This window comes from Lithobates pipiens, unplaced genomic scaffold (assembly GCF_037356315.1).
Source record: "Lithobates pipiens isolate NorthernLeopardFrog02 unplaced genomic scaffold, aLitPip1_a1.2 Scaffold_23, whole genome shotgun sequence".
NCBI lineage: Eukaryota > Metazoa > Chordata > Amphibia > Anura > Ranidae > Lithobates > Lithobates pipiens.
The window spans coordinates 35,226,602-35,246,399 of NW_027507785.1; the positions used below are offsets into that span (position 1 = coordinate 35,226,602).

General features: G+C 43.3%; 1 protein-coding gene across 4 annotated transcripts in view; it reads right to left on the bottom strand.

Moving 5' to 3' along the window:
- MYO7A (myosin VIIA) overlaps positions 1-19,798 on the bottom strand; it is a 344,985-nt gene that overhangs the window by 107,962 nt on the left and 217,225 nt on the right. For all 4 annotated transcript variants that reach the window (XM_077451417.1, XM_077451415.1, XM_077451416.1 and 1 more), the window contains 5 exons: positions 19,420-19,623; positions 16,115-16,291; positions 12,179-12,268; positions 10,860-10,987; positions 7,718-7,844 (listed from right to left, as the gene is read on the bottom strand). In XM_077451417.1, coding sequence (XP_077307543.1) covers positions 7,718-7,844; positions 10,860-10,987; positions 12,179-12,268; positions 16,115-16,291; positions 19,420-19,623 — 726 coding nt within the window. The remainder of the gene's footprint in view (positions 1-7,717; positions 7,845-10,859; positions 10,988-12,178; positions 12,269-16,114; positions 16,292-19,419; positions 19,624-19,798) is intronic.

Below are 19,798 nucleotides of genomic sequence, written 5' to 3' on the forward strand. Positions count from 1 at the left end.
CAATCTAATTGCTTGCGAATATAGGTATAATCATCATCAAAGTCCACCAATTATATGTTTACAAACCTTTTGTTTAAATTGCAATCACACAAAAGCTAAAAGTAGGAAATTTGAAGACAAGAAGAATTTTTTAGCAAACCTTATTTTATTTTATTTTCCTACTTCTGATCTTCTATACACCCTTCTCTCACCAACATGTTTCAAATTCGGGCCAAACTGGATGCTGTCAGTGCAGAGCTTGTCAATCACTCAAGCAAACCACCCACACATCTTTTCTACACTTCAGCGGAAATCCAGTCACCCAAACATTTTTTTTTAAACACTGCTCTGTAATTTTCCAAAATTGTACATGAATATTACTAACATGTCATATTTTTAAAGTTTTTACTTTCTTATAAATAGTTTGTTACTCAGAGATCTCAGAAGCAGGCGGGTTTTATTTTAGCTGTGGGCACCTGAAGCCCTCCTGTGTTCATTTCCTGGATTTCTGTGCAGCTGGCTACCCAGCATGCACCTCCCGATCTTGAGGCCGTCCTTCTTCCTGACAGGTTGCCATAGCAATGTTGGCATTGGCGGAAGTTCCACTTCATTGCTATAGCAACCTGTCAATCAGAGGAGAGGAAGGTAATAGAAGACGGATCTCCCATTCGCTGAATTTCTTCTCTGCCAATAACACGACATCTCGCAATGTAGGCGATTCGCAAAGGACTACTGGGATACATGACGCCCAGGAACCCTTGTGAATCGACTAGTGATGTAATCGCCTAGGCGGGGACGGAAAGAAGTAAAGGAGAAATACCACAAAGAAAAGGTACTTCTAATTAGAAAAATAAAAATTTAAAATTGCTTTTGGAAAAGGATGAGCTAAGGGGATGAAATAGGGAGAAAGTTCAGAAAATGGGTGGAACGCCGCTTTAAAGTTGCTTTTTAGAAATCAAAAATTTGACTTGAGAGCATGACCAAACCCTATAAGACATGGTAAAGGATAACTGCCGAATTATACATAATGTACATCCTGCTTTAGGTAGTAGTAATTTCTGGACTTGTTCTGTAATTTTATAGATGTTTTTTAGCATCCCCAAGTCATTTCTTCAGTTCTAATGATGACAGGTAGAACAGACACCTTCATCCAATCACCATGGAATGTGTATTAATTGTCCAAGAACAAGATGGGAGGTGTGAATGTTGCGAAACCCCCCTTGTTCTAGGTACATAATCCCAGCTAAGGTGTCAGGAAGTCTGCATGGGTGTCAATTGTTGGATTCACATGGTTTTTATACTATTACTTAGGGCTTTTTTTCCAGCTGAAATGTAGCACACCCTGAAGCCTAGACTCTGTACATAGCACACCCTGAACCCTGGACTCTGTACATAGCACACCCTGAACCCTGGACTCTGTACATAGCACACCCTGAACCCTGGACTCTGTACATAGCACACCCTGAACCCTGGACTCTGTACATAGCACACCCTGAACCCTGGACTCTGTACATAGCACACCCTGAACCCTGGACTCTGTACATAGCACACCCTGAACCCTGGACTATGTACACAGCACACCCTGAACCTTGGACTATATACACAGCACACCCTGAACCTTGGACTATATACACAGAACACCCTGAACCTTGGACTATATACACAGAACACCCTGAACCTTGGACTATATACACAGAACACCCTGAACCTTGGACTATATACACAGAACACCCTGAACCTTGGACTATATACACAGAACACCCTGAACCTTGGACTATATACACAGAACACCCTGAACCTTGGACTATATACACAGAACACCCTGAACCTTGGACTATATACACAGAACACCCTGAACCTTGGACTATATACACAGAACACACTGGACTCTGTACGTAGCACACCCTAAGCCCTGGACTCTGTACGTAGCACACCCTAAGCCCTGGACTCTGTACGTAGCACACCCTAAGCCCTGGACTCTGTACGTAGCACACCCTAAGCCCTGGACTCTGTACGTAGCACACCCTAAGCCCTGGACTCTGTACGTAGCACACCCTAAGCCCTGGACTCTGTACGTAGCACACCCTAAGCCCTGGACTCTGTACGTAGCACACCCTAAGCCCTGGACTCTGTACGTAGCACACCCTAAGCCCTGGACTCTGTACGTAGCACACCCTAAGCCCTGGACTCTGTACGTAGCACACCCTAAGCCCTGGACTCTGTACGTAGCACACCCTAAGCCCTGGACTCTGTACGTAGCACACCCTAAGCCCTGGACTCTGTACGTAGCACACCCTAAGCCCTGGACTCTGTACGTAGCACACCCTAAGCCCTGGACTCTGTACGTAGCACACCCTAAGCCCTGGACTCTGTACGTAGCACACCCTAGGCCCTGGACTCTGTACGTAGCACACCCTAAGCCCTGGACTCTGTACGTAGCACACCCTAAGCCCTGGACTCTGTACGTAGCACACCCTAAGCCCTGGACTCTGTACGTAGCACACCCTAAGCCCTGGACTCTGTACGTAGCACACCCTAAGCCCTGGACTCTGTACGTAGCACACCCTAAGCCCTGGACTCTGTACGTAGCACACCCTAAGCCCTGGACTCTGTACGTAGCACACCCTAAGCCCTGGGCTCTGTACGTAGCACACCCTAAGTCCTGGACTCTGTACGTAGCACACCCTAAGCCCTGGACTCTGTACGTAGCACACCCTAAGCCCTGGACTCTGTACGTAGCACACCCTAAGCCCTGGACTCTGTACGTAGCACACCCTAAGCCCTGGACTCTGTACGTAGCACACCCTAAGCCCTGGACTCTGTACGTAGCACACCCTAAGCCCTGGACTTTCTACGTAGCACACCCTGAACCTTGGACTCTGTACGTAGAACACCCTGAACCCTTCACTCTGTACGTAGCACACTCCTGAACCCTGCAATCTGTGCATAGCACACCCTAAGCCCTGGACTCTGTACAAAGCACACCCTAAGCCCTGGACTCTGTACAAAGCACACCCTAAGCCCTGGACTCTGTACGAAGCACACCCTAAGCCCTGGACTCTGTACGAAGCACACCCTAAGCCCTGGACTCTGTACGAAGCACACCCTAAGCCCTGGACTCTGTACGAAGCACACCCTAAGCCCTGGACTCTGTACGAAGCACACCCTAAGCCCTGGACTCTGTACGAAGCACACCCTAAGCCCTGGACTCTGTACGAAGCACACCCTAAGCCCTGGACTCTGTACGAAGCACACCCTAAGCCCTGGACTCTGTACGAAGCACACCCTAAGCCCTGGACTCTGTACGAAGCACACCCTAAGCCCTGGACTCTGTACGAAGCACACCCTAAGCCCTGGACTCTGTACGAAGCACACCCTAAGCCCTGGACTCTGTACGAAGCACACCCTAAGCCCTGGACTCTGTACGAAGCACACCCTAAGCCCTGGACTCTGTACGAAGCACACCCTAAGCCCTGGACTCTGTACGAAGCACACCCTAAGCCCTGGACTCTGTACGAAGCACACCCTAAGCCCTGGACTCTGTACGATACACACCCTAAGCCCTGGACTCTGTACGATACACACCCTAAGCCCTGGACTCTGTACGATACACACCCTAAGCCCTGGACTCTGTACGATACACACCCTAAGCCCTGGACTCTGTACGATACACACTCTAAGCCCTGGACTCTGTACGATACACACCCTAAGCCCTGGACTCTGTACGATACACACCCTAAGCCCTGGACTCTGTACGATACACACCCTAAGCCCTGGACTCTGTACGATACACACCCTAAGCCCTGGACTCTGTACGATACACACCCTAAGCCCTGGACTCTGTACGATACACACCCTAAGCCCTGGACTCTGTACGATACACACCCTAAGCCCTGGACTCTGTACGATACACACCCTAAGCCCTGGACTCTGTACGATACACACCCTAAGCCCTGGACTCTGTACGATACACACCCTAAGCCCTGGACTCTGTACGATACACACCCTAAGCCCTGGACTCTGTACGATACACACCCTAAGCCCTGGACTCTGTACGATACACACCCTAAGCCCTGGACTCTGTACGATACACACCCTAAGCCCTGGACTCTGTACGATACACACCCTAAGCCCTGGACTCTGTACGATACACACTCTAAGCCCTGGACTCTGTACGATACACACCCTAAGCCCTGGACTCTGTACGATACACACCCTAAGCCCTGGACTCTGTACGATACACACCCTAAGCCCTGGACTCTGTACGATACACACCCTAAGCCCTGGACTCTGTACGATACACACCCTAAGCCCTGGACTCTGTACGATACACACCCTAAGCCCTGGACTCTGTACGATACACACCCTAAGCCCTGGACTCTGTACGATACACACCCTAAGCCCTGGACTCTGTACGATACACACCCTAAGCCCTGGACTCTGTACGATACACACCCTAAGCCCTGGACTCTGTACGATACACACCCTAAGCCCTGGACTCTGTACGATACACACCCTAAGCCCTGGACTCTGTACGATACACACCCTAAGCCCTGGACTCTGTACGATACACACCCTAAGCCCTGGACTCTGTACGATACACACCCTAAGCCCTGGACTCTGTACGATACACACCCTAAAGCCTGGACTCTGTACGATACACACCCTAAAGCCTGGACTCTGTACGTAGCACACCCTAAGCCCTGGACTCTGTACGTAGCACACCCTAAGCCCTGGACTCTGTACGTAGCACACCCTAAGCCCTGGACTCTGTACGTAGCACACCCTAAGCCCTGGACTCTGTACGTAACACACCCTGAACCTTGGACTCTGTACGTAGAACACCCTGAACCCTTCACTCTGTATGTAGCACACTCCTGAACCCTGCACTCTGTGTATAGTGCACCCTGAACTCTGCATTCTGTACATAGCACACCCTGAACTCTTCACTCTGTACATAACGCGCCCTAAACTCTGCACTCTGTACATAGCACACTCTGAATTCTGTACATTGCACACCCTGAACCCTTCACTTTTAAGGTAACTGGGTACTCAAGGCTGACCCCCCCCCCCCTTCCCCCAGTAAAAAAAAATGATCTACAGCCCTGGGTTGAACTTATCATGGCTTGGAGAAGCTATGAAACACCTTCAGCACTACAGAACAAGTCCCCGAAAATGTGACTAACTATTACTAGCAGTACCATGACCTGGATTAATAAGAACCTTTACAGACATATACTGCTTATGATTGCAAGTACGTGTTTTGTCCAAAAGATGGTATACTATGCTCTGCTTAAATATGGACCGAGATCTTAACTGTGCTGAGATTTGGCAAAATTTAAATACAATGTGGAGGAAACTCAATGCATAGGGGAGTTGTAGGCCTCCCACATATGCACCTTAGTTTTACTAATATAGGTCTTTTTTTTTACTTTATTTCTTTATTTGACATATTTAAATAGAACAGACCAAGTTATAACAGACCAAGTTACAGCATCAGTATATATTTTACAATATTGTTTCCTTATATCGCTTATACTCCCTTTCCTCATTTTCCTATTTATTTTGATTGATCCATACAAAATATCTTTTTAAATTTTTATCTTTTCTTTCTTACTTACCACTATCATATATACTCCCTAACCATCCTTTAGACACAAGTATTTACAAACACTCAAACATACACAAAAACAAAAAAAAATGTAGGTCTTAATGGGTCTCTTGAAGGATAAATTAATATTTCCACAAAAAAACAAGAAGATGAACTGACTCTAAATATCCTGATCACCGCTCCAGACCACGCTACACATAGTGGTTGTGATGCCCGGTGCTGATGGGGTGGCCATCGGTGGACTGTACACCGCAATACACAGCCCCAAAGTGAGTATCCATAATAATGCTCACAAAGGCAAGCACTCATTGGTCAGCACAGCCAAATGACCATGCTGACTAATGAGAAGCACATTGGACCATTGGAGACGACTTCTTCTGGGAAGGTGCCCCAGAAGAAATAAGCATTTCTCATTGGTCATGCTGAGTAATGGGCACTTGCCGGGCTGCTGTTAGAAATTACAGGGCCCCACACAGCCTACCTGACAGAAACCGTCCCCCCCCCCCCCCCCCCACCTGCCTGGCAGAAAGTGATTGATAACAAAGATTTTATCATTCCCTTTCTTTCTCTATAGTCTCAGCTGCACGGGTGACTGAATAGGAATCGCTCTGAGGCTTCCTGCTCATTCACAGACTGAAGCATAGTAAACACAGTTTACTAAGCTGTAGTGTTGAATGAACACAGAAGTGATTGGTAACGATCGCTCACTGTGTTGATTCAGGAAAGGAATGGGACAGTAAATTACATTGCCAGGGGAGGGAGATGAGGAGAAGCTGGCAGTGCCGCAAGAGGAAGCAGAATAGTATTGGCGTCTGCAATAAGGCAGTACAGCTGACCCTCCTGCTTAGCGTAGGAGGGCTGGCTGTACTGCCTTATCAACTTGCCATTGAGAGCATTATAGTGGATACCCACAGGGCATCACAGCTCCTATGTGCAGCGGGGTTCAGAGGGGTGGCCAGGATATTTGTAATTAGTTCACCTTTTACATTTTTAATGAAAAGGTGAATTTTAAGGTCCCATTCACAACTCAGTGTTTGGTAGCCTGAAGCTCCAAAACGATTTAGGAGAAAAAAAATAAGACTCAATTATTCTCTATATGGAGTTGGTTCACATCTACAATAGAAGTCAACTGAAGCCAAACACCTGAAACTCAAGAACGTTTCGGGTTTTTATTTTTGTACCTCGAATCGGACAGATTGATGTGTTTTTGAAGCATTTTATGTTCCATAGAATTTTATGTTTCCATAGCATGGAAACGCTTGAGTTATGCGTTTTTGAGTGTTTTTCTGCTCAAATGCAATAGTTAAATAAAAATAATGAATAATAATAATTACATAAAATACATACATAATAATCATAAATAAATACATAATAAATAAATAAAAAATTTAATAAAAAATAAACTCAACCCCTAACTCTGACTCCTAACCCCAAACCTAATATTTACCACCCCTAACTCCTAACCCCAACCATAATATTAACCACTAACCCCAACAGTAACCCCTAACACCAACATTTACCACTAACCCCAACATTTACCCCTAAATCCTAACCCCAACCCTAATATTAACTACTAACCCTAACATTAACCTCTAACCCTAACCCTAATTCTAACCCTAACCCCAATCCTAACCCCAACCCTAATATTTACCCCTAATTCCTAAACCCAACCCTAACATTAACCCCTAACCCCAACATTAACCCCTATCCCTAATCCTAACCCCAAGCCCTAATAACTCCTAACCCTAACCTCTAGCCTAAAAAACTAAATAAATAATAATAATGAGTAAATAAATAAAAATAAATAAAATAAATAGACCCCAACCATAACCTCTAACCCCTTACGAAAAAAATAAATAAAAAATAAAAAGCAAATAACAAAAAACACGGCAACAAAATGATGAAACAGATGATATTTTTCTCTATTGGCTAATGAAAAATGCCAAAGCTCAGAAATACTTTCAAATTGCTGTACAAAAACACTCAAAAAACGGCAGAAAAAAATCTGAAAAACGCAACGCTCATGTGTGAATGCAGCCTAAGAAAATCAGTAATTCTGCTGAGGCAGTAAAAGCCATATTCCTTGCAAACGCACCAAATAAACAGCAGCAAATGTGTGTAACTCACCTTGACAAATTTTTCGGAAGGCGCAAAGCATCCTACACAGAGAGACATGAGGATCCAGCCACGGGCATGGCTGCTTTTTGAAGGGTTCTGGGTAAGCTGTTTGCATATTTGGCAGTAGATTTCATCCCTGCAGAATTGAAAAAATGCAAGATCAGTTCAGCATACATTGATAGGAGTACTATGTACTATATGTAGCCCTGGCTCCTGGCGAGCATGCGCTATATGTTTTTGAAAATTTATATTCCTGAAACCACAGTTGGGTTTTAGGGCTAATTTTTCTAAATTATGGTTTCAGTACCAGTCTGGCTGGATTGCACTGAGTTCTCCTTGGCCGCAGGTGTCGCTGTCACCGCCGGCAAGTGATAGAACGCAGTTTAGCTGGGTGTATTGGGTGCCACGTTTTCTCTGAACCAACCCAGTGGGAGTGTTCTCTTGCTGTGCACTCTGGGATGTGGTATTTAAGGTACTGACATCACGTGCTTCGGGATTCCGGTCCAAAAGATTTTTCTGTCTGTTTGGGTCCTGGTCCTCCTGACCAGCCCCCATGGCCCTCCTGGCCTGGGGTGCGGATCCATGCAATTCCAAGTCTCGAGGTTGGATCGAGGCCTGAGGATTCAAAGGTGGTCTGGTGCCGTCTCATCTAAGGAGAGGCCCAGCAACTGGAGAAGCATTCAGGGGAGGACTCTTAAGGAGAAGGCCATGCACAAGGCTGGTTTCTCTGAAGGAGCCTGGAGGCTCAGTTGAAGAACATTTCATGGATCTACACTCATATGCTATCGCCGGACCAGCTGAGAGATACTGGTAACGTATGATAGTTCTCTAAATTTGTCTACGTCCATCGGTTACGCTCAAGTCTGTGGCAGAGACTATTCTCAAGTATTTCACATTCAAGTCTGTAGCAGAGACTTTTCTTTACTTAACACCCCACCGGCTGCTAGGCCTAGTGGGAGGAGGTCTATCCGGGGGTTGTGAGAATCCATCTGTGAAACGGTTATTCTCTGGATTTCTTCTATAAAGACTTTCTATTTTTGCAGTCCAAAAGTACCTGAACTTCCTCCTAACCCTCTACCCTAAACTGAGAGACCCTGTTTCTATTTCAAATAAATAACCCAAAAGAAGATCCAGTGTCAGTTTATGCATTTCTTTGGGCCATCTTCCACAGGAAACCCTAGACAGAGACGAGGTCAAGAAGGTATTCATCTTTCATTTTTCCCAGCCCTAAAAAAAAAATAAAAAAAATAAAAGGCAAACTTTGGGCTCGGGATCACCCCCTGTTTTTGACAACCCTACACCTTTTATTTTTATTTTTTTATATTTATAAATCCAGGTGTCTTCTGTCTGGTATCTCACATGTCTTCTTCACCCTTTCTTCTTCCGATGGTGGGCAGATTCCAGATGTTGCAGGGGGGCAACCATTACAAGTCACTATAGTTTTTTTTTTTTTTGGCACACACCCATAGGCTATAATGGTCTTTATGTGAGTACCAGTGTATACCCCGTACCCGAAGTCCATCCATGCACAGCCGTTCATACACTATATTGTCAAATGTATTGGGACACCTGCCTTTACACACACATGAACTTTAATGGCATCCCAGCCTTAGTCCGTAGGGTTCAGTATTGAGTTGGCCCACCCTTTGCAGCTATAACAGCTTCAACTCTTCTGGGAAGGCTGTCCACAAGGTTTAGGAGTGTGTCTATGGGAATGTTTGACCATTCTTCCAGAAGCGCATTTGTGAGGTCAGGCACTGATGTGGACAAGAAGGCCTGGCTCGCAGTCTTCGACTGAATTCATCCCAAAGGTGTTTTATCGGATTGAGGTCAGGTCTCTGTGCAGGTCAGTCAAGTTCCTCCACCCCAAACTCGCTCATCCATGTCTTTATGGACCTTGCTTTGTGCACTGGTGAGCAGTCATGTTGGAACAGGAAGAGGCCACCCCCAAACTGTTCCCACAAAGTTGGGGTCATGAAATTGTCCAAAAGGTCTTGGTATGCTGACGCCTTAAGAGTTCCCTTCACTGGAACTAAGGGGCCAAACCCAACCCCTGAAAAACAACAACACACCATAATCCCCCCTCCACCAAAGGATTTGGACCAGTGCACAAAGCAAGGTCCATAAAGACATGGATGAGAGAGTTTGGGGTGGAGAAACTTGACTGACCTGCAAAGGACCTGACCTCAATCCAATAGAACACCTTTGGGATGAATTAGAGTGGAGACTGTGAGCCAGGCCTTCTAGTCCAACATCAGTGCCTGACCTCATAAATGCACTTCTGGAAGAATGGTCAAACATTCCCATAGACACACTCCTAAACCTTGTGGACAGCCTTCCCAGAAGAGTTGAAGCTGTTATAGCTGCAAAGGGTGGACCGACTCAATATTGAACCCTACAGACTAATGCCCTGTAAAAACGGTCGGACTTTCCGACAGAAAATGTATGATCGGATCGCGTTGTCAGAAAATCCGACCGTGTGTGGGTTCCATCTGACTTTTTCTGTCTGGTTTTCCGACACACAAAGTTTGAGAGCTGGATCTAAAATTTTCCGACAACAAAATCTGATCGTTTACATTTTCGATCGTGTGTAGACAATTCCGACGGACAAAGTGCCACGCATGCTCAGAATAAATTATGAGACAAAAGCTATTGGCTACTGGCCTCTTTATAGTCCCGACGTACGTGTTGTACGTCACCTCGATTGGATTTTCCGACAACTTTGTGCGACTGTGTGTATGCAAGACAAGTTTGGGCCAAAATCCGTCGGAAAAAATCCAACGAGTTTGTCTTCAGAATGTCCGACTGTGTGTACAGGGCATTAGACTGGGATGCCATTAAAGTTCATGTGCGAGTAAAGGCAGGCGTCCCAATACTTTTGGTAATATAGTGTATATATTGGCGGCTGTATACAACTGGGCTTTCCAGGTGGAGGAAATATGACAGAGTTTGTGCTTCCCAGGCCCCTGTGTGAAAGAGGCCCAAATGTTTGCTGTGCAACTGTCTTATTGTCACCTAACTTTCTGCACAGAAATAAGGAGAGATTTGTGAAAAAAGGTATTGAGAATTGTTACTAACACCCCAACCTTCCCTGTTCTGAGGCGGGCAAACTTTTGCTAGTAGTAATAAAAATAACAAAAACAACACCAACCGAAGTGCTGGTCTCAGGATCCCATTGCCAATAATAAAATGGAGTTTTTCCAGGTTTGAAGTGGGACGATCTTCCAGCATGCTGTTCCCCTGCAGGGTAGACTCTCCATCGTGCAGTCTTTTTGTTACCTGAACCAGAGGAAGCAAAGGGTTAAAGAAAGAAAGAGTAATCTAGGTCACATTACCAATACTATAGGCTCTAATGAGAATATTAATTGTCTACTTGTGCTACTTCTAACTTTCTCAGTCTGAGCTCTTCTGTACATGGACAGCAAGTGGCTGATACCAACCTCAAGTCAGGTACTTACAATGCTTGCATTAAAAAAAAAAAAACATTAACCACTTCAGCTCTGAAAGTGGTTAGGTCATTTTTTTGCTATTCAGCACTGTGCTACTTTATTTAGTAATTGCACAGTCATGCAACACTGTAGTAATGTGAGTTGGGGACCTTGGATTGAGGGTAGGGACCGGTGTGTGTGTGGGGCATTGCCTAAATTGATGGCGCTATATGGGTACCTTAAATACATAATGATATAATAGATGAGCATCTTAATGAGACACAATGTACAGGGATAGGGACAATAGTAGACATTCAGGTTGAACTGGATGGACTGGTGTCTTTATTCAACCTTACTAACTATGTTTCTTATCCCTGCTTTGCAGGGATGAGAAACAGAGATCATTCCCTCTGTACAGAGCTCTGTGTTGATTGTACACAGCTCATCAGCAGGTTCCAGCTGTGAATCATTGGCTGGGACTTGCTAAAACGCTCGCCCCTGTGTACAATCACAATGGGAGCTGGTTGGAGGGGCGCACATGTGTGCTAGTGTCCTAAACACTGGAGTAGGCAGCGATGTACGGGTAAGTCACTTTGGTTACACAGCCTGTACGCAGCGGGGCGGCCGGGAAGTGGTTAAAGAATACAGAATTGCACTAATTTAAGTATTTTATATCTGCTCGGAGTTCATATTTTTTTACTTGTGTAGACTGATAGAAGACTTAAAAAGTCTATTTGCATAAATCAAATCAACGGTTTAACCCCCTTTACTGCATTTACTATGCACTTACTATATCTAAAAAAGATAGATGTTAGACATTCATTCATTGTTGTTTTGTGATAACATCCTGGTGATAGCAGCAGCTAGATTTATTGCACACAGTTTCTGCGTTCATTTGTACTTTTACATTCACACACCACTAGGTGGCAGCGCACAACTAACACATATCCTATCCACTTACTATATATATTTGGTTCCAGCTAAAAAAAAACTGCTTTATAAATAAAATTAAAAAGTGACCATACAAATGTATACCACGTACCTCCTCGGTTAACTTGGACTTTTTCTTCAGTGTTAGAGAGACCAGTTTATGGCGAACGCTATTCTTCTTTAGGCTGTCAATGTGAGCGTTCTGCATGGGATGGTAAAAAGAACATTGCATTACATTCTCCACCTCCGTTTCCTGCTTTCCTTCCTTACACAATGTTACACTTTACCGAACCTTCTCACCAGGCAAGTCTGTGAGTCAGCTAACTCAAATAAAAACAATGCACTCCCCATGTGGCTGATATCTCATCCCAGTGAACCTTAGAGGATAAAATAAAAGAGCAGCAGTTGCATATGTAGCACTACCCCAGCAGCAGCTGCTGGTTATTTTTGGGCTTACCGTTACCTTCTTCTCTCCACACTTCATGTCTAGGGGTGGCCCATGGTAGATGGCCCAGTAACTCGAGAGACTGACAACAGATACACTTGAATGGATTTTATTTTGTGAAACGTAGACAATAAACAGTCTCTTAAATTGGGATCAGAGGGTTGGAAAGGAAATTCAGGTACCCTTAGTGTCAAAGTCAAATGTTGAAGAACTTGCTTACTTTGACTGCATCCAGAGAATAGCCATTCGCAACTGGATGTTCACTCAGGTTGGACAGTCCCTCTCTCACAAGGCCTAGCAGCCAACAAGGTGCTTAACTCAGGAACAAGTCTCTGCCACAGATGTTGTTGTAGAACGTACAAGATAATGTCTCTGCCGCAGACGTTGTTGTAGAACATGTAGGAAAACTAAACTGAAGAACACTCGTGGGATACCTGGATCTTTCAGCCAGCTTGGCGATATCCATGAGACCAGATTCTCTTGGGTACTTCAGCCCTTCCAGGCTCTTACTAAGAAACCAACCCATGCGTGGTCTTCTTCTGAAGAGTCCTCTCCTGGAATGCTTGAAGTCACTGGGTCTCTCCCAAACCGGAGACGGCACCCAACCACCTCAGAATCCTCCTTTAGTTTCCTTGCCTCGGGCTACCCAGCCCTGAGACATCAAGATCGGGTGGATCCGCAACCCAGGCCATAGCCTTCCTGGGGGCTGGTCAGGAGGACCAGGACCATGAAGTCAGTACATCCATCTGGACCAGAACACCAAACCACGTGACGTCCGCATCTTAAATACCCTCTCCCAGAAAGCACAGCAAGAGTGCCACTCCCACTGGGCGGGCTCCAAAAGAGAGCACCCAACCAGAACCTAGTTCCATACCTGCCAGAAGAGACATCGCCCCCTGTGGTCAGGCGGAACATCTCATAGTCCAGTCAGACTGATGCTGAAGTCCAAATTTAGACAATTGTACCCAAACCAAACTGCAGTTTAGGTATAACCTTAACTTTGAAAAACGCATAGCGCGTGCTCTCCAGGAGCCGCCGCTACACACACGTAAAGCCCAATTCCAGGAAATCTGAAAATGATTCCTTTACGCCGTCATGTTCAATGCAAGGGCATTGACCCTGCAACGATGTTGAAGTCAGGACCTTAGACCTCTGGAGCATGGAGTAGAAGACGCTGTGGGGGGCTGATCTAGCAGTTAGGGGGAGCGGAGGTAGGTAGGTCGATTCCTAGGGACCTCTCACCGTGATGGGCAACCTCACTGTATAAGAGAAGTGGGGGGCGGCACTTCGGGGGAAGGCAGAACTGACAAGATTCAGGAACTTTTCCATATCAAAACAGCCCAGCATCCAGGCAGATCAAGAACACTAAAATGCTGCACTTTCTATGGACGGTAAAATAAATTTAGCATTGCATTCCATTTTTAGAAAGAAAAAACTCTTATGCCCTGTACACACGGTCGGACTTTCCGACGGAAAATGATGCGATCGGATCTCGTTGTCGCAAAATCCGATCATGTGTGGGCTCCATCTGACTTTTTCCGTCGGAATTTCCGACACACAAAATTTGAGAGCAGGATCTAAAATTTTCCGACAACAAAATCCGATTGTTTAAATTCCGATCGTGTGTGATGAAAGCTGTTGGCTACTGCCCTCTTTATAGTCCCGTTGTACGTGTTGTACGCCACCGCGTTCTGAACGATCGGATTTTCCGACCACTTTGTGTGACCGTGTGTACGCAAGACAAGTTTGGGTCAAAATCCGTCGGAAGAAATCCGGCGGATTTTGTTGTTGGAATGTCCGACCGTGTGTACAGGGCATTAGATTGTAAGCTCTAACGAGCAGGACCCTCTGATCTCTCCTGTATTGATTTGTATTGTATGTGCGCTGGCGTTTTATAAATCCTGAATAATAATAATAATAATAATAATAGAATAATAATAATAATAATAATACATTGGTAAATTAGGAAGATGCATAAGACCACTCCATGTATACACATCTACTCTCCATATTAGAGAACTGGCCATCCTCTGCTGGCTCTGGTGCTAACCCCAGTTATGTAAGACTACTTTACACATTGAATAAAGAATGCAATTCATATACACTAAGGAAGTTCACCATCTCTATTTGTCCTGAATACCGATGTCACCGGGTACTGAAGGGGATTGGAAATCCAAAATATTATGGGGTGTCATGGGAACAGGAAATTAGTGAAAGTCTTCCAATGGGGACAACCTGTTCTAGTGATAGCTGTTAGACATGTGCAATTCGTTTAGTTCCAAATTAGTTTTTTTAACGGATTTTGACAAATTCGTTAATTCCGAAATTACAGAATTTCAGAATTGTTCAATTTCCGGATTTTTGAATTTGGAAATTCAGAAATTCGGAAATTCAGAAATCCTAAATTTGGAAATTGAAAAATTCGGAAATTCAGAATTTTGGAAATTCGGAAGGTTGGAAATTTGAAAATCCGAAAATAAGAATGAAAATCTGAAAATTCATTCAATTCTGAACTTCTGAAAATTTTGCATTTTGGAAATTCAGAAGTTTAGAATTTCGGAGATTCTGAATTTTGGAAATTCAGAAAATCTAAAATTCGGAAAATGAAAATTTGGAATTTCAGAAATTTGAAAATTGGAAAAAATCGGAAATTCGGAAATTTGAAAATGCTAAAATTTTTACATTTGAAAATTCAAAATTTCGGAAATTTGAAATTGGGAAGTTTGAAAATTCGGAAAATTCAAAAATTCAAAAATCTGAAATAACTATTAAATGATAGGTATTGGAATTTCCTTTCAAATGTGGCTGTTAGTGAACGTAACAAATACGAATTTATCCGAAATAATGAATGCCTTATCTAAACAAATGGAACTTAACGATCTAATAATAATAAATAATAATAATAAAGCCTTTTTATTATTATTATTTATTATTCGTTTGTTCCATTCCATTTGTTTAGATGTGGCATTCGTTATTTCGGATCATTCGTAACTTCAGATAAATTTGTATTCATAATGTTCACAAACAGCCAAATTTGAAAGGAAATTCCAACACCTATAATTTAATAGTTATTATTATTAGTTAGTTATTATTAGTTAGTTATTTAGAATTTTACTGATTTTCTTTCTTTTTTTAGATTTTCACATTTTTTTATTCTGAAAATCCGAAAATTAGGAATTCGAAAATTCTAAATTTGGAGATTTAAAAAATTCGGAATTCGGCAATTAGAAAATTTCGACTTTTTGAATTCCCGAATTTTGACTTTCTGAATTTCTGAAATTCAGAAATTAGAATTTTCGGAATTCGAAAATTTGGATTTTCAAATTTTCAGATTTTCTAATTCCGAATTTTGGAAGTTTTCAAATTTCCGAAAAAAGCAAGAAAACGAATGAAACAAAAGCAAACACATTTTTTGTCAGTGCACATGTCTAATAGCTGTCTAAGAAGCATTTCCTATAAATTCTGAGAGATTTTCTATCTTTCCGTTGTGTTCCAGGATAGGAAGTGAAGTTAAATATCTCCGTTGTTCTTACAGGGCGGTAGTGGGGGTGCTAGAACTTTGAGCGAACACCCAAGCTAGCCTTGAGTTCAGGTGACACTTACCTCCCCCTCTCCTTGTAGTGCCTGGAGCTCCCTCTTGTAGGTCTTCTTCCCCAGCGTCTCGTAGATCTTTGTCATGACGGGGATCTTCTCGCTGCCGTCGCTCATGGCAGTGTGGTATTTTGGCTCCGGAAGGTCGCCCATAAATCGGAGAATAGTAATCCAAACAGCAAGAGCAGCCTGAGGAATGAATTCATAAAAATGAGAAACCAAGTTAGGAATATATTATGTAAAAAAAAAGCTCAAACTACCATTTACAAATGCAGGGTTAGACCCTCTGTCAGATTTTTATTACTTATTTTATATTTTATTTATTATTTTATTTATTTTAATAGATGTGTCCCTATGTTAGAGATCAGCTCTCTCTTTTTCTGTCCAGGTATTGGATGTCAGACAAAAGGTGAAGTGAAGGGAAATCTACATAACCAGAGTGACAAACTGAGATAAAAACCTGACAGAGTTTGTAAAGTGTAAACCCAACACCAAAATGTAATACAGTATATTGCAGCTTGCCATTCCTCAGTGGTGGCGGCTGCATTCGTTTTCTGCAGGTCCTTTTATCTTTATTTAAAGTGGTTGTAAACCTCAGACATTAAATATGAACAAAGCACATCCCCCTATAGTGTGTACTTGTCTCAATCCAGAGCACTAAGGGGTTGATTTACTAAAGGCAAATAGATGCTTTGCAAAGTGCAGTTGCTCCAGAGCTTAGTAAATGAGGTAAAGCTTCACTTCGCAAAGAATAGCCAATGACGTACAAGGAAAAAAAAAAAAAAAAACAGGATTTGTGCTTGTACATGATTGGATGATGGAAGTCAGCAGAGCTTCTGTTCATTTACTAAGCTCTGGAGCAACTGCACTTTGCATAGTGCCCAGTCTATTTGCCTTTAGTAAATCCACCCCTTGGTGGTCTGGATTGAGACAAGTACACACTATAGAGGGATGTGCTTTGTTCATATTTGCCTTTAGTAAATCAACCCCTAAGTGTCATTTCTGTCTGCTGCTTCATACCTCTGCTATCAGCACGAATCCCTTCTGCCTTTTTTTCTGACACCAAAAGAACAAAGGTGACAGGTGAAGAAGCTCCAGCTGATTGACAGCCTCAGCTCTGTTCCTGTGTGCTGTGTGAAGTGGGATGTGTCCCTTCCCTCCAATCAGCTTTCAGAGCTCTCCTCACTGAGCTCTGCAGTGTCATTTCTAGACATGTGCATTGACAAAAAATTTGTTCGTTTTTGTTTCATTAGTTTTTTTGTCTTTTTTGCAAATTTGAAAATTCAGAAAATTTGAAGATTCGGAATTTGGAAATTTGAAAATTCCGATTTTTGAATTCCTGAATTTCCGGATTTTCACATTTTCGGCTTTCCAAATTTTCTAATTTCCGGATTGGATTTTCAAATTTTCAAATTTTTGAATTTTCAAATTTCCGAACTTTTGAATTTCCAAATTTTCCAATTTTCCAAAATTTAGAATTTCTGAAATTCCAAATTTCCAAAATGTAAAATTTTCTGAAATTCAGAAATGTCAGAAATGGAAGAATTCTGAATTAAAATTCTGAATTAAGGAATTTGTCTAAATTCATACAAAAAAAACGAATTCAGAACTAAACAAATTGCACATGTCACTGCTTTCTGGTAGCTCAGTCAAGCTTTATAAATTCAACACTTTGAACAGATGTAGAGAAGAGAACAAAGCAGATAAACAAGTACAACTTATGTAGGAGGGTTTGTTTTATCTCTGTGTATCATCTGACGTCAGTCATTTCACTGGATGTACGTGAGGGGTTTACAACCACTTTAATCACTTTAGCCCTGGAGGGTTTTCCCCCTTCCTGACCAGGCCATTTTGTGCGATATGGCACTGCGTTGCTTTAACTGACAATTGCGCGGTCCTGTGATGCCGTACCCAAATAAAATGTATGTCCTTTTTCCCCACAAATAGAGCTTTCTTTTAGTGGTATTTGATCACCTGTGCTGTATTTATTTTTTTGCGCTATAAACAAAATTTTGAAAAAAAAACAATATTTTTAGGGGATATATTTATTGACTTTTATTTTTTTTTAAATAGTTTTTACTGGTAATGGCGGCAGGACTGTGACATTGCGGTGGACAAATCTAACACTAAATGACACTTTTTGGGGACCAGTGACACCAATACAGTGATCAGTGCTAAAAAAATGCACTGTCACTGTATAAATGACACTGGCAGGGAAGAGGTTAACTACAGGGCCGATCAAAGGGTTAAATATGTTCCCTGGGAGGTGTTTTCTAATGCCCTGTACACATTCCGACCACAAAATCCGTCAATTTTTTCCAGCAGATTTTGGCCGAAACTTGTCTTGCATACATACGGTCGCACAAAGTTGTCAGAAAATCCGATTGTTCTGAACGAGGTGACGTCAAACACGTACGTCAGGACTATAAATGGGTCAGTAGCAAATAGCTTTCATCTCTTCGTTTATTCTGAGCACACGTGGCATTTTGTCCGTCGGGAATTGTCTACACACGATCGGAGTTTATGCGATTGGATTTTGTTGTTGGAAATTTTTTTTAGATCCTGCCCTCAAACTTTGTGTGTCAGAAAATCAGATGGAAAAAGTCAGATGGAGCCCACACACTCAGATTGTCCGACAACATGATCTGATCGCACATTTTCCGTCAGAAAATCCGACCCTGTGTTCAGGGCATAACTGTGGGGGGAATGGATTCACTGGAGGAAAAGAGAGATCATGATTCAGCTTAGCTGAACCACAATCTCTCTCTCTTTTCCTCCCTGACAGAGTAGCGGTGTGCTTTGTTTACATCGGCTCAACGCTGCTCTGTCTCTCCTGTGAATGATCGCGGCGGCCATCGCTATGCGAGTGGACACAGCGGGAGCGGCACGCCCTCTAGACTGTGTGCACTAAATTACGTATAGGTATGTGAATTTGCGCACCCGGGCCGCCCTTCTGCAGTAAAATGGATTCTGTTCCCTTAAAGCATGCATAACAGCACAGTGCTTGTGCTCTGTAACTTGGCCCCCTGTATCACCTAAAAAAACCTGGCTGATCCTGCCTAGCTATGTCCCCCCCCCCGTAAATTGAGCATGGTATATCATGGCTGCTGAGCCCTGACACCGTTGTCAGTTTACATGCCCCTGTCATTCACAGCCTTGCTCTGTCCTTCTCTGTTCTCCTCCTCCCTCCCCTCCCTGCCTGTCAGCTCCATCCAGTCCACGACCCCCCCCCCCCCCCTGCTGCAATCAAATCTATACTATAAGCATGTCATCCCCTCTGTTATATAAGTTTTGAGAGACATTATAGGTCCTCTTACCAGTTGGTCTCCTTCATCTTCATGGTAGAGAAGAGGCTGCTTCAGGGGTCTCCGGATGTAGGTGTTGGTGGTTGTCCCCTGGAAATACGTTGCTGAAAACTTTGCATACTTATACTCTGAGAGGTCCTCTTCCTCCTCTTCAGGAAGAGGCAAAGAATCATCTAGATCAGCTTCCTCCATGTCTCCCTGAGCTCTCTCCAGATCCTGAAGAAAATAAATATTGGTTAAAGGACACTTTAAATTAAATAGTAGCACGGTTCAAATTCCGAAGTATGGAAAAATAGAAGAAGTAGAAATTCTGAAAAATCTAAATTTCGGAAGTTCGAAATGCAAAAATTCGAAGATCCAAAATGTGAAAAGTCAGAATTTCACATTTGGA